Raw genomic sequence first — 14,615 nt, 5'->3', positions numbered from 1 at the left:
ACCAAGAGCAACAGCAGCAACAACAACAAAAAAAACCCTTTAGATACAGACCACTCCATACCTTACAGCTTGGACCCAGAACTTTCTGAAGTTCAATTCTTTCTTCCTCTTCATCAAGTGACCCCTGGTAGTCATAATAGGCTACATCTCCCAGGATAAGAGACTCTTGGGAAATTGGAAGGATCCCACACTTCATGGAGGACACCTATGGATGGGGTCCGATATTATAATTTAGTTATTACACACATTCATTGGGATTTGATTCCTTGGATAGCCCAGGAAGCACTGGGTGCTTGCCACTACAGTGCAGCCCACCTCCCACTCTAATTCTTTACTTCTTCCAGAAAGAAGGGCAGGGAGTTAAAAAGGATACAACACAATTCAAATGCATGTCAAATATTATGAAAGATGTTCTTCCCTCAAATCCTCATTGACCTAATTATTAAACTGCTTAGTTTTTAAATTATTTATATTTATTTTATGTGCATAGTTATTTTGCCTGCACGTGTAACTATGTGAAGGTGTCAGAACTCCTGGAACTTGAGTAACAGACAGTGGTGAGCTGCCATGTGGGTGCTGGGAACTGAACCCAGGTTCCTTGGAAGAACAGCCAGTACTCTTAACCACTGAGGCATCTCTCCAGCCCTAAACTCCTTAGATTTTAAATCCACACTTATTTCTGCAAGTGTTTCCTAAAGTGGTAGCATTTGGTTCCAAGAACCTTTTGCTTTCTGGGAATGCAGAGGGGTTTGCAGGGTGTGATAGAAGATGTAGCATGAAGTGCCATGTTGGGAAAGTCATGAAAATAGTACTTTCTGTAGTCATTCTGGTTGGGGCACAGGGCTGACTTACAGCCGCAGTAGCAAGGGTATGAATGTGTATCACACACTTCACATCAGGACGTGTTGAATAGATTGCAGCATGCGGACTGAATCCTGTATGGTCGATTTTCAAATTGGTACTTCCCTGGTCAACCACTTCTCCTATTATATTGACTTTTACCTGGAAAAATCAGAAGGATATATTTAATTTGTACATATGTGTCAAATTTCATCTATATTCCACAGCTACCCCCAGGCAGTAGCAAGTTTGCTCAGATAGTGTTTTAGATGTTGTGGTCCTGTTTCAACAACTGAACTCATCACACAGAACAAAGAGAGCCAGAAACAATTCGTAAAATAAAGGGTACAGCTCTGTTCCCATAAGATTTTATTTCTAAAACAAGTACTATATATTTAGATAGTAAGAAGCACAGGTAGGAAACTGATTAACAAGTTCTTCATCTGAGGTTTGGACAGAGTCTAGCATTTGCTGCAAACGGCTGGAAATGTGCCGCTTGCTAACATGGCAGCACCCAGGACTAGTGTGATTCCAGTTGTCTTCCATGCTCATGGCAGCAGCTGGGCATGCAATCACAGAGAAAACAAAATACAAGGTTGTGGCCAACTAAACTGTTTAAATCAAACTGTGGACTATATTTTGACCTTGTTTGGAAATTTTTTTCAATGTATACAATTTGGACAGTATTTAGAATATTTTATTTAAAATAAAGGCAAGGCCTGGTGTGGTGGCACACACCTTTAATCCCACATTTGGCAGGCAGAGGCAGGCAAGGTTCTGTAAGTTTGAGGCCAGCCAGGACTACCTACTAAAACTCCTGTCTCAAAAAAAAATTAGGTAAGGTAATTCCAACTCAACTTATTAATGTTGTCAACCATCCTATTTTTCTGGGACTCTAAAATTTTTCTTAAAAACAAGGATACCCAGAAAAAGTAACAGAGGAATAAGAACAATACCAAAGTGGAGGCTGTAGCTTCAGAAAAAGAGAGGCCTCTGGGAATTATTATAATGTGGTCTTGCTCCTTACTTATTCGCACCTGGAAGAAAGAAAAAACAAGGACTTACTCTGAGGAACTTGGACTTACAGAATAAATATGGCTAGGATTATGTTTCCAACGCACGGGGGTCTGGAGGGAAAAACCTTCTCCTGTGAAAGAATCCAGGTAGAGACAGAGTGGGGAAACCAAAGACTAGCTAGAAGAAACAGGACTGGTGTTAACCTGCAGGACTCTGTGCACCACTTCATCACAGTAGTTCAGTGCTTTTTATTCCAAACAATGTCATCCTTCCAAGTGTGGCAAAGTGAAAACAGATGGCAGTGAACAGGAAAAGTGCATTTATTTATTTATTTATAGTTTATTAGCTTACAAAGCATTAGGTTTCATTGTGGCATTTTCCAAGGAGAACTGATTTTTGTTCTCTTCTCGCCCTTCTTCCTGCACAGCTTCTCCTCCTCCCGTGCCCTCTCACCTTCGGAAGCCTCTTCTCTACTCTGTCACTTACGACTCAGGTTCAGAAAGACAAGAACCTGATGCTCCCTCACATGTGGTTCCCAACCTTAAGTGCTTGTGTGTGTATGCAAATAAGGAGAAGTGTACTTAAAGATCACAACCACCAGGGAGGAGACCTTCCGTCCTCTCCTTTCCCTGTCTTAAGGGTTTTCTAATGCCACCAAGGTTCAGCTTAGACCATGGAAAAGGATGATCTGCACGACTTCTTCCTGGACAGGCTCTACAGGTGGACTGCAAAGGAACCTCATGGGGGGGGGGGAGAGAGAGAGAGAGAGAGAGAGAGAGAGAGAGAGAGAGAGAGAGAGAGAGAGAGAGGAGGGAGGGAGGGGGGAGGGGGGAAGGAGGAAGAGGAGGAGGAGGAGGAGGAGGAGGAGGAGGAGGAGGAGGAGGAGGAGGAGGAGGAAAAGCTGGGCAATTAGTCTCTTCCTTGGAGAAGAGGCTTAATTTATCAGTAAGTCTGAAAAGTGGACCTTCCAGCAAAGTTAAGAGGTCACAGTTAGTATCTAGTTGGAATTTTAGAAAAAGGAACCAAAAGTAAAGAACTCACTGAGATGTATGTATTTGCCAGGTGTGCCCATCCAAATAAATCTGTAAGTCTGTACAGGCTGGCCAGTTTGCAACGTGTAAGCTTTTCTCCCTTCACATATGAGGATGTATCTGCACCAGGAAGGTCATTAATAGGTGTGACCATGCCAAGACCTAAGTGGAAAAAAGTATGAGAGATCTGAGTCAAATCATTCTTTAACCTAACAATTAGTTCTCAGCAAGTAGCTCATGCTTTGTGAATTCCAGCTTTGTAAACAACCATCTGAAATTTATCAGTGCATACAACAGTTTATTAGTTCAACCTCCTTCCAGAGAAGTGTACTGAGAACAAAAATAAGGATTGTTATTTTCACTGATGACTTACTCAGTGAGGGGGTACTTCACCTAGTACCTGTGTGTGGTGGTATTGTGTTCCCCAAAATATTGTGCACCCTAATAAACTTATCTGGGGTCAGAGAACAGAACATCTACTAGATACAGAGGCTAGAAAATGGTGGCATTCACGCCTTTAATCCTAGCATTCCAGACACAGAAATCCCTCTGGATTTCTGTGAGTTCAAGGCCACATTGGAAACAGCCAGGCATGGTGACCCACGCCTTTAATCCCAGGAAGTGATGGCAGAAAGCAGAAAGGTATATACCGCACGAAGACCAGAAACTAGAAGCTTTTAGGCTGGTTAAGCTTTCAGGCTTTTGAGTAGCAGTTCAGCTGAGATCCATTTGGTTGAGAAGTTGGAAGCTTCCAGTCTGAGGAAACAAAATCAGCTGGGGAATTGGCAAGGTGAGGAAGCTGTGGCTTGTTCTGCTTCTCTGATCTCCCAGCATTCACCCTAATACCTGGCTTCAGGTTTGTTTTTATTAATAAGACTCTTTAAGATTCCTGCTACACCCGTGAGAGAGTGACTAAGTTATAACACTGGGAAAAGATGGTCAAATGACCTCAAAGGTAAAAATTGCTACTAAGAAACACATCTGTTTCTTATAATAAAAAGGCATCAAAAGAAAAGATGTCTAATATCTCTTGGCATATTCAAATATAAGAGCATCTAAAATGCAAACAAAATGCAGGCAAACAACTGTCTGGCTTCGACCTTCTTCTAAGTACCAAGTCCAGCTGTTATCAAGTCAGTGGCCGGCTTCGGCTTCTACTCACTGGTGACCTTGCAGTGTGTCCTCCTCCTCCCTAGAGTTTGTCCCCAGGCCCAGGGTTCTGTGCTGACTCCTGGCTCCCCATCCTCCTACTTCTAAGTTCTCTTCTCCCACCTCCTCCAACCTGTTCATTTCCTGAGCCCGGGCTTCTGTTATATTCTCTCTGGTATCATTTTGTGAGGTCATCGTCATCTCTCTGTTCTATCTCTAATGACCTGTGACAGAGTGACACACAGAATCTAAAAATGACTTGACTTCCTTTCACTTAGCATCTTTACTCCTTTTTATTATTTAACTTTCCTTTGACTTTGTAGCCTTGACTGGTCTGTAACTCGCTATGTAGCCAGGCTAGTCTAGAACTCAGAGATTTGCCTGCCTCTGCCTCCCGAGTACTGGGATTAAACACATGTGCTACCACATCCAGCTAAAATACTTTAATTTTTAATAAAGTTTTATAGTCACCATTATTTTATTCTTTGCTCTCTTTCCACTCCCAAAGTAACTTCACTTTTTTTTATACCACCACAAAAGAATCTTCCAAACTAGTGCATTTCCACTTCCTGACTTGTGGACATTACTGGGACATGGCTTTCCTGCTGCCATGCTTTGCCATCTACAACCCCAAAGGTGAGTTCCTGATGTGGAATCTACGATGCTCAGAGGGCAGAGTCTTGTTAGTTCTTTCCTCTGCCAGCCTTCTTCAGAACTTTTAAATTTCCCCTTTGACTCCTAACTCCACCTCCGCCTTCTCGGGAGAAGCCGTGTGCAGAGGCTCCTGGGGTAGTACTTCTATCTACTGCCAAGATGTTCTCCTGAGCACTCGACTGCCATAGCTCAGCACCTTAAAGCAAACATGCCACAAGTTGAAAGTCTTTCATTTTCTCAATCCAATCTGGATCCTAAACTCTGGCCTTTCCTTCTTTTCTTATTGATCCTATGAATCTTCAGGTCCATTCTTGCACAGAAAATCTAGTGGGGCTTTTAAAATCACTCTCCAGTTTAAAAATGTCTTTCCACAAGTAGAAAAAAGATTCAAACTTCCAAACCTGGCTATGAGAACTGACAGCCAGCCACATTACAATCACATTTAAGTAACACTGGCTGTGCTGTTATCTAATTTTGTTCTATTTGTCCCCTCAGAGAACAAGCAGGCTATTATTTTTATTTCTGCTCCTTGAAGAGCCCAAACTTATCCCCAGTTGTCCCCCCACCCCCTTTACCAGTTTCCGGGACTTGGATATTTTCTTTCCATCTTAAGACATACCACATACCTTACTCTTCAAGTGTCAGTTTACATGATGACATGTAAGACAAAGAGGTTGTCTCTGGTGACCTTACCTTTGTACTACCCAGACACTTCCAGCACATAACCATACTGTAATTCTCTACATGACATTCTCTATAGTCTGATTATCTTTATTTAGTGTATTTTCAAACTCTAAGAGAAAAAGAATCTTGCCAGTGTAGTCCTTGTCCCTATAACAGTGGGTTTGGTACAAATGCCCACTGTTTTATAGAGTGCTTAAGAATAGCTCAAGCTTTGTATGTCTGTTTCTGCTGGTAGACTGTTTCTTAGAAGCTAGAAACCAACCACTAGGTGACTCACTTTCGCCTCTCCCCAGCACATCAGGCCTGCCACTAAGCTCCCTTTGGTTCTCAGCTCTGTTGGCCTTGTTTTCCTTTCTCATACACCTACAAGCACTAATCCAGGTATTTACATCTCTCCTGGAGAATCTTTCATGGTCTTTAAATGATCTGACTTCAGTTTCTTTTTCTTTCCTGGCACTCATTCAGATCATCTATTAATTCTTTCTTCACACAGGTTTTCATTTTCCATGCTGGCAGCTGTCTTGGGGCTAACAGTGAAGGGTCTCTTCAGTCTGACTCACTTCCTTTCCCTAGACTGCTATCCCAGGACCCTCAGGCCCAAGGCAATGGTGCACTTGGGAGTTCTACAAACACCCCTGCTTTGCATGTTCCTACTATCATGTCTCAAGTGTTTGGAAAAAGACTTGAATTCAATAAACTCCTAGACACCTCTACTGACAAAAGGAAGAGAAAGAAGGGGACAAAGAAAAGAAAGAGCAAATAAAGGGCCTATTTCTTGAGTCTTCCATGCAGCAATGTCTGTTAGTTCTCTGTGGACTCCACATCTGCCATTCACTGCAGAAATTCTGAAAAGTCACAGACCAGAGCTTTCAGCCGATGGGGTCTTACTTTTGAGGGAGTCGACATAAACTGTTGCTCTTACTAATGAGCTATACAGTGAATAAAACACCCACTCCTTTACACAGAGCTCTCACTAGAATACTCTTCGGAATATGACTAACTGGTCCTCTTCTTTCATCAAGTTTTTCTTCAGTCTCCTTCAGACAATCATCAATTCCAACTCTCAGCTCATAGCATAAGGACATAGGAAAGGGTAACAGATAATTACTTTTTAAGTTTTTCCTTTACAGTTACTGTTATGGCTTGAATCTCAAATGTCCACTATAGGATTATGTGTTGAATGCTGGGCCACCAGTTTATGTCCTATTGTGAAGGCTGCACAGCCTCTGGAAGGAGGCTGGCTGGTGAGAAGTAGACCACCATGGACAGGCCCACTCTGCTCTCTCTGCATCCTGTGCTGTGGGCATCTGCTTTGCCTCAGACTCCATTCACAGCCAGAGCTGTTTTGCCTTTCCTGTCATGATGAACTGAAACCACTCTGAAACTGTGAGCCAAAATAAGCAAAAATAACTACTACAGTGGTCTTCCAGGGTTAATTAAAATACAATTATCTGGGACAGGACTATGTCTTAGAATAGTTTATAAGGCTTACAAAGTGTGCTAAGTGTCTGTGCTATGGGATGTCTTTCTGTATGCTGTGGCTCCCACTGGATAATAAATAAAGCTGTTTTGGCCTATAGCAAGAAAGCTTACAGCCAGATGGGAAATCCAAGCAGAGATACAGAGAGAAGAGGGGTGGAGTCGAGGGAGAGTCGAGCGAGACTCACAAGCCCACCACAAAAGGAGCAACAAGATGTCAGCAGACTGGTAATGCCATTGCCACGTGGCAACATATAGATTTATAGAAATGGGTTAATTTAAGATGAAAGAGCTAGCTAGCCAGAAGCTGAAGCCATAGGTCATATCATATGTAATCAATAGAAGCCTCTGTGTGTTCACTTGGAACTGTGTGGCTGTGGGACCGTGAGGGACACTGAAAACTTCTGACTACATATGTGTCAGATGTTATTAACTTTTAAAAGTTACTGGGACTTGAACCTATGGCCTTGTGCATAGTAATGACCACTGAACAATATCCTCAGACTTTTTTTTTTTTAAACTTTTGAGGGTCTTCATTAATTTGCCTAGGCTGGCCTTGATCTTATAACCTTTTGCTTCCATTCCTGACACAGCTCTATGTTATATACTTAATCTGAACAGAAAAAATAGCTAGAGAAGTAGTGTTCTACAGTAGAGAAAACAAAATCACAATAGACATACTCAGGGGAGGTGAAGAAAAGCCTGAGAAAGAGTGGGCCATGATGTAATCGGCAATCTGTTGTAAAGCTAGTAAACCAGTTGGGTTGTGGCCTTTCTTCATCTGTTCTTGGATGAGGCATTCCAAGTCTTCCCGAAAGGCCTGTAATACACAAAACAACCATCTGAGCACAGACATCTCACATATAAACACTTTCTCCCAAACCTCTTCTGAGGGTTGTTCCTATGCTGTTTAAAATTAAATATGAAACATAAAATAATAAGTTAAGACACTATAAAAAGCAAGAAGCTTTTAAGGGAGAAAAAATATTAGGCATTCTTAATCTCAAAGAAAATGAGATATAATATCTACGACAGGCACAGATAAAACAACTGTTATTAATATTTAACTTGAGCAAAGTTAATTTAGTTCCTGTTTGAATGTGGTATCCCTCTGGATGCAGAAATATTTTATATGTATATGTATATGTATATGTATATGTATATGTATATGTATATGTATACACACACACATATGTTGGTTTTCAAGACAGGGTCTCTCTGTGTAGCTTTGGCTGTCCTGGAACTTACTCTGGAGACCAGGCTGGCTCTGAACTCAGAGATCCACCTGCCTCTGCCTCCCGAGTGCTGGGAATAAAGGTCTTTTGCACTACCACTGCCTGGCAAAAAAAGTATCTTAAAACATAGGAAATTTATGATTTCCACAGCAGTTCCTTTGAAGTTAGTTCTATAAATGCTAATTTAAACTAGTAGGAGCTATGCACTAAGTGATCCTCTTCCACGACGCTATCAGAGAAATCACAAATTTCTCTAACTTGGGGTTCTGTATATTCCTATTCTCTATCTTTTCACTGTGAGTGGGGGTGGCAGAAATCATGTATATGTAAGTCAAATACTGAGTACTACAAAGAGCAACTTCATTCTTGTAACTCTGGGGGAGGGGGGGTAGGTTACTGGGGTTACGATTGGATCCTCACCCATGCTAGGTGAATAGTCTACTGAACGACTTTCTCAGCCATTCCAGTGACTTGAGCTGTTAATATGACTCATCATCCCAAATGTCTCTAATCCTTCAAATTAGCTAAAAAGTTGGTCTTGTCTTTCCAGCACATCCAATTCACTTTAAATTTGTTAGTTTTAGCATTTATCCTCTTGCTCATGTACATTTCACTCACTTTAAACAAAAGTTCTTATAACTCACTCAAAACTTGTTCTTCTTTTTGAGACTACTACATGTACAGTAGGAAGCCCAGTAAGAAATGAAATTCAATATTCCTCCTTTGCCTAAAGGACGAATTAATAATAACATAGGATTCCATGATGGCCAGGGGAAATGTGGGTCTAAGCATATAAAATAGAGGTAACATGTTAGGACCAGGCCTGACTCTATGTGGGAGAAGGCAGATAATGACATCAGTATAGACACCTTGGAGAAATGTCCCTTAGAAGATCAGTCCCTTTTAGACAATGGGAGTCACATTTTTCATAAAGGCAAATAAAAAAAGTGATAAATAGGACTGAGATGTAGTAATGCCTAAAGGCCGAATTAATAATAACATAGAATTCCATGATGGCCAGGGGAAATGTGGATATAAGCATATAAAATAGGGGTGACATGTTAGGACCAGGCCTGACTCTATGCTGTTCTTAGAACAGCAGTTAAAAGGACTCCACAATCATGACCTGAACAAGCCGAGTCACCATGAGACAGAAAGCCCAGGAAGAGGGTCATCCTTCCTGCTGTTCATGGGGGCCACATTAGGATCTGGGTTCAAAGTAAACCCGCAGCAGTTCTGCTTTTCAGTGGAAAACTATCTTTGAGCTCTATCAGCACGTGGCAGAGTGTGCAGTAGAAATGTGCAGACTTTCCTCTTACTTACACACAGGCATACACATTCAGTGGATACATAAGATGAGACCTCTGGATGGTATAAGCTTTGGAGTTCTTGGGATGATTCATGGAAAATACAAAAGCCAAAAGGAAGAAGCTATACTTTCTGCTAACAAGGCAGGTGGATATTTGCATTATTAATTAAAAAACTGCTAACAATGAACATATTAGAATTTTGAGTCCATGAAACAGTTTGTTTTTTCCCATTATAGATTTAAGGCTTGTTAAATATAAATCATCAGTACAATTCTAAAAATGTAAAAACACACAATTGCATTTAAATATATGACTGAAATCAGATCAATCATACCACAAAAATCTCTAAGACATACTACATTAGAAAACGCCATCCAAGACCCTGTGGATAAAATATATGTGAGCTGTTTGTAAGACGAATTGACACCCTTAAAAAGAAGAGTAAAGTAAGTATTTTACCATGCTAATGGCTGGAAAAAAAGCAGCTCCAGACAGCCTCATTTACTTTTATAGAACTATAGAAAAACTTGGACACATAATAATAGTCCAATCTGTTCTTGTAAAACTGTATCTTCCCATTAAAATAAAACCATTTAGGCATTCCTTAGCTTAAAGCAGCTATAATTAATATTCTTTGATTCAGTTAAAAAATACCACCTATGATGTATATCATTCTATTCTATATATCAGCTATGAGAAGGGAACACACTCTATCTTATTTAGTGTCCTTGGCCTTATATTCTCCCAGGAAGCCTTTAAGGTAGCTTCCAATAGATTAAAATGAACAAAAATAAAATAATTTAAACACAGGCAAAGAAAGTCAACCTAATGAGAAAAATAAACCCAATCAGGCCAGTAAGAACGAGGAACGAGGTTAAGCTATTAAGTATACACCATAAAGTTGCACATATTTGGTAGAAATGTATTAAAGTTTATCTCCTCTCCCAAGGAACGCACATGAATCAGGAACACCTGTTCAGTGTACTAATACAACAGCTTCAAGATTAATGAGCAACTTGCTGTGCAAGAGAGCTACAGGTATTTGTTAATTGCTTAAAAATTTCTGCTAAGTGAGATAATACAGTGTCACAAAGGTTACCCTAAGTCACATAGGTTGTAAATGCCAGGGGTAAGAACACCACCGACAAAGCTTTTTTGTTGGTAAAAAGTGTTCTCACATTGGTGGTGGTGTACACCTTTAATCCCAGCACTTAGGAGGCAGGCAGGCAGGCAGATCTCTGAGTTTGAGGCCAGCCTGGTTTCAAAGTGAGTTCCAGGACAGTCAGGGCTATGCAGAGAATGAAAAACCAAAAACCAAAACAAAAGTTCTCACTTCTATAGAACACACGATATAGTAAGCAGCACCCTAAAGCTTAACATATCCTAGCCTTTTCATATATAGTTGAAAATACATCAAGATAATTCTTTTACAGCTAAAGATTTAATTTTTTTTGTCACACATATTTACAACTCAGTTTTTGTTTTATATGTTTTTGGAAGGTTATTCGGGTAGTTACTTAGGTCATAAATCAGCAGTAACTATAACAATTACTACCCATATAAACTTTCAGTTGAGAAAACTATCATCAAATTTACTCAACTTTCAAATACTGAAAGAGCCAGGCACCGTGATATATATTTATAATTCAAGCATTGAAAAAGCTAAGGCAGGGGGATGCTGACTTTGAGAACAGCCTGGGCTACACACTGAATTCCAGGCCAGCTAGCTTGGGTAACATAGTAAGACCCTATATTACAACCAAGAAACCAATAAAAGCACTTTGTCTTTAAGATAAATTGTGGTATTATGTTCCCCCAAAATATTGTGCACCATAATAAATTTATCTGGGGTCAGAGAACAGACAGCCACTAGATACAGAGGCTAGAAAATGGTGGCACTCACGCCTTTAATCCTAGCATTCCAAAGACAGAAATCCCTCTGGATCTCTGTGAGTTCAAGGCCATATTGGAAACAGCCAGGCTTGGTGACACACACCTTTAATCCCAGGGAGTGATGGTAGAAAACAGAAAAGTATATAAGGCGTTGAGGACCAGAAACTAGAAGCATTTGGCTGGTTAAGCATTTGGCTGGATAAGCCTTTAGGCTTTGAGCAGCAGTTCAGCTGAGACACATTCAGATGAGGACTCAGAAGCATCCAGTCTAAGGAACCAGGATCAGCTGAGGAATGGGCAAGGTGAGATAGCTGTGGCTTGTTCTGTTTCTCTGATCTTCCAGCATTCACCCCAATAGCTGGCTCCAGGTATCATTATTTTATTAATAAGAACTTTTAAGATTCCTGCTACAATAAATTATTAATCACATTCTTACAACAATCAAATGTCAATAAAGCAATTCTTTGTAGTTGACATGAACATATGAAAAATTCCTAAAGTATGCAATGATTTGCTCAAGGCTGCATAGCTATAAGTAAAGGGAATAAAAATCTAAAGCTAGAGTTTTCACTTGGGCAGAGGATTGTTCCCTAATTTTATCATAGTTGGGGTGTACCTCTGAAACCAAATATAAGGCAGCAAGTATGCTGGAACCAGAATGTTGAGTGAGCACCCCCTGCACTGGAGCATTTGGTTGGATGTGGATAAAACAAATGAGGTTATTTAGTGGATTATGGCAATCCTGGAGTACTAGTCTAAATGTCTGCCTCTGTGCAGCAAGAATTCATCAAAACACAGTGAGACAGTAGCTTATAAGCAGGCAGCAAGGTTACACCCTGGCTTCTAAAGGGGGATAGCTAACTATTATGTAAACATACATAAAAACCCACAGTATAAACTGTATCCTCCTCCTCAGAGGATCATCAACAAAGGAGGAACTGGAGATTGTGACATTCTATAAACAGTACAATTAAGTCAGAATGCTATCAGAGTGACAGAATCTTTAAGACCTTCAAAGGTCAGACTATCATCTAAGACATCATGACTATAATCTTCAAAGGATTGCCACAAAAGTATCATATGCTTTAATTTAGCAATTTATGTACACAATTTCCAAAAAAAACCCTGTTGTGTGATATTTTGATCCCATTCTGACAATAAAGCTTGCGTTGAGTCAGAGAGCAGAGCCAGCCACTAGCTGACCAAAATTAACCATAGAGGTTTTGGAGGAGTATGGACATATAGGAGACAGTAGTAGTAGTAAGGCAAGGCTGAAAGAGGATCTCAGCTCTTTTGTTTGGAAGAACAGAAGAGATAGGAGGTCACTGGTGGCTTCTCAGCTGCTCTGATCATTCAGGTTCTTACCCCAATATCTGACTCCTGATATTTTTATTGATAAAGAATAATTAGATAAATGCTTCACAAAACAGTTACCTATGGTGATATTTTATTTGTGCTGAAATGTGATTTTATTTGTATGTTAATAAATAAAGTTGCCTGGGGATCAGAGCTAAGAGTAAGCCATTTAGCAGAAGTCAGTGGTGGTGGCACATACCCTTAATCCGATCACATGGCAGGCAGAGTCTCTGTGTGTTCAAGGACACAGCCAAGCACCATGACACGCGCCTTTAATCTCAGTACCAACCATAGAGACCTGGAGGTCTGTATAGACAAGCAGTGACGAGGAAGTCATGTGGTTGGGTTTTGAGCCAAAGAGAAGGCAGAACAGAAAGGCAATAAAAAGAGAGGACACAGGAAGAAGGTTTCTCTCTCAGGGGAAGGAAAGCAGCGAGTGGTAAGATAAAGTGGTCTTAGCTCTTGGCTACTGCTCTGATCTCTGGGCTTTTAACTCTTTATTTGGCTCTGTGTTTTTTATTTAATGACTGTTTAGAATTACATCTACCCTTACCCACAGTGTACTAGGCACAGTTACATACCTTAGTTGCTTCATTTCATTTTCACAGCAAATGCGTAGTTTCCTTGTTTACCAATGAGGAAACTGAAGTGCAAGCTAAGTGAGTTTCCTAATAAATGATGGTTGAGGTAAGATTTGAACACCAATACAAAACAAGAATTGTACACACAAATGCATTATGTGTTACATTTAAAATGAAAGATTTAAACTGGAAGTAATGAGAAAATATGTTGGCTCTTTGGGACTTCAGGAGCTGCACAATCAATGGCCTTCTAATTCTAGTTTTATCTGCCTGAGGCCCTGATAACCCAAGGCTCTGGTCCCGCCCTCAGCATCCTCTTGTCACAACATGCATTTTTGTCGGCTTGCTCATTCTACTCAGTCAAATGTAAGTGCTGGCTTCCACTGCTCCTCTTTCCTCAGGAATTCTTTCCCTTTAACTAACATTTGTCTTAAATGCAACCTCCTTCTTGGAGTCCCTTCTAAACACCCTAGTTAGGGGGAATCTCAGTCTTTCGTGTCTTTTATGACACATTCTGAACTCTTTACATTTCCTTCCATCATGTTCAGGGTGCCTGTATTACATCTGTACTGCTAACCTATTCTTCCTATGCTACCACACCATGAGAGTTCATGATTAGGACATTGTGCCTTTCATTTTTCTAGATGCTCTGTGTCAAGTTTATCTCAGTTACCAAAATAAATCTTCTTTTCCTTTTCCTAGATACATGTGAAGAATCTTGACTGGAGTAAAGGATGGCAAAGATTCATTTCATGGGTTATTACTTACAAACAGTCTTGTCAGTCTATCACTTGGAGGATTCATTTCTCCTGTGGAACAACTGCACAAAACTGTCATCTATTAGGATAAATTAGTTTTTAAAAATAAGATTTTAACTTCATTGGATGCTTTACATCTTTAAGAAGTCATTTAATGTTGCAACTTAAAGTCTCACTTGAAAACTTTTGTTTGTCTCCAAAGTATGACAGTTTATACAGTGCTCTCACCAAATACAAGTCTAAAACAACACAGTATATAATGCCTAGGTTAAAATGCTCAAGTTAGGGAGTTAGGCTTATCTGAATTTTGAATCCTTTTATTTTCTTTCATTGTTGACAAAGATCATAAAATATAAACAAAAGTAAAGAGGCTAGAAAGAAAGCTCAGTTGGTAAAGTGCCTTGCCATACAAACATGAAGACCTGAGTTGAATCCCCACAACTTATATAAAAAAATCAAGGCACGCCCTGGGTGCAACAGTGGCATGAACTGTCAGGAAAGCAATCCAAGGCTTTCAGTTTGTACATAAGGCCTGCTCCATAGAAGGACATGCACGCTTGGTACTGTAAACCTGACCAAGACTCCACAACTGGGGAACTCAGAGGTTCCAGGGATGAACCTACTACTA

General features: G+C 40.3%; 1 protein-coding gene across 8 annotated transcripts in view; it reads right to left on the bottom strand.

The window, feature by feature from the left end:
• Add3 (adducin 3) overlaps positions 1-14,615 on the bottom strand; it is a 108,193-nt gene that overhangs the window by 15,232 nt on the left and 78,346 nt on the right. For all 8 annotated transcript variants that reach the window (XM_036172336.1, XM_036172320.1, XM_036172369.1 and 5 more), the window contains 5 exons: positions 7,536-7,674; positions 2,899-3,050; positions 1,797-1,877; positions 853-1,002; positions 62-205 (listed from right to left, as the gene is read on the bottom strand). In XM_036172336.1, the coding sequence (XP_036028229.1) occupies positions 62-205; positions 853-1,002; positions 1,797-1,877; positions 2,899-3,050; positions 7,536-7,674 (666 nt within the window). The remainder of the gene's footprint in view (positions 1-61; positions 206-852; positions 1,003-1,796; positions 1,878-2,898; positions 3,051-7,535; positions 7,675-14,615) is intronic.

Source organism: Onychomys torridus, chromosome 1, assembly GCF_903995425.1.
Source record: "Onychomys torridus chromosome 1, mOncTor1.1, whole genome shotgun sequence".
NCBI classification, from domain to species: Eukaryota; Metazoa; Chordata; class Mammalia; order Rodentia; family Cricetidae; genus Onychomys; species Onychomys torridus.
This window is presented reverse-complemented; position numbering and strand designations above follow the sequence as displayed.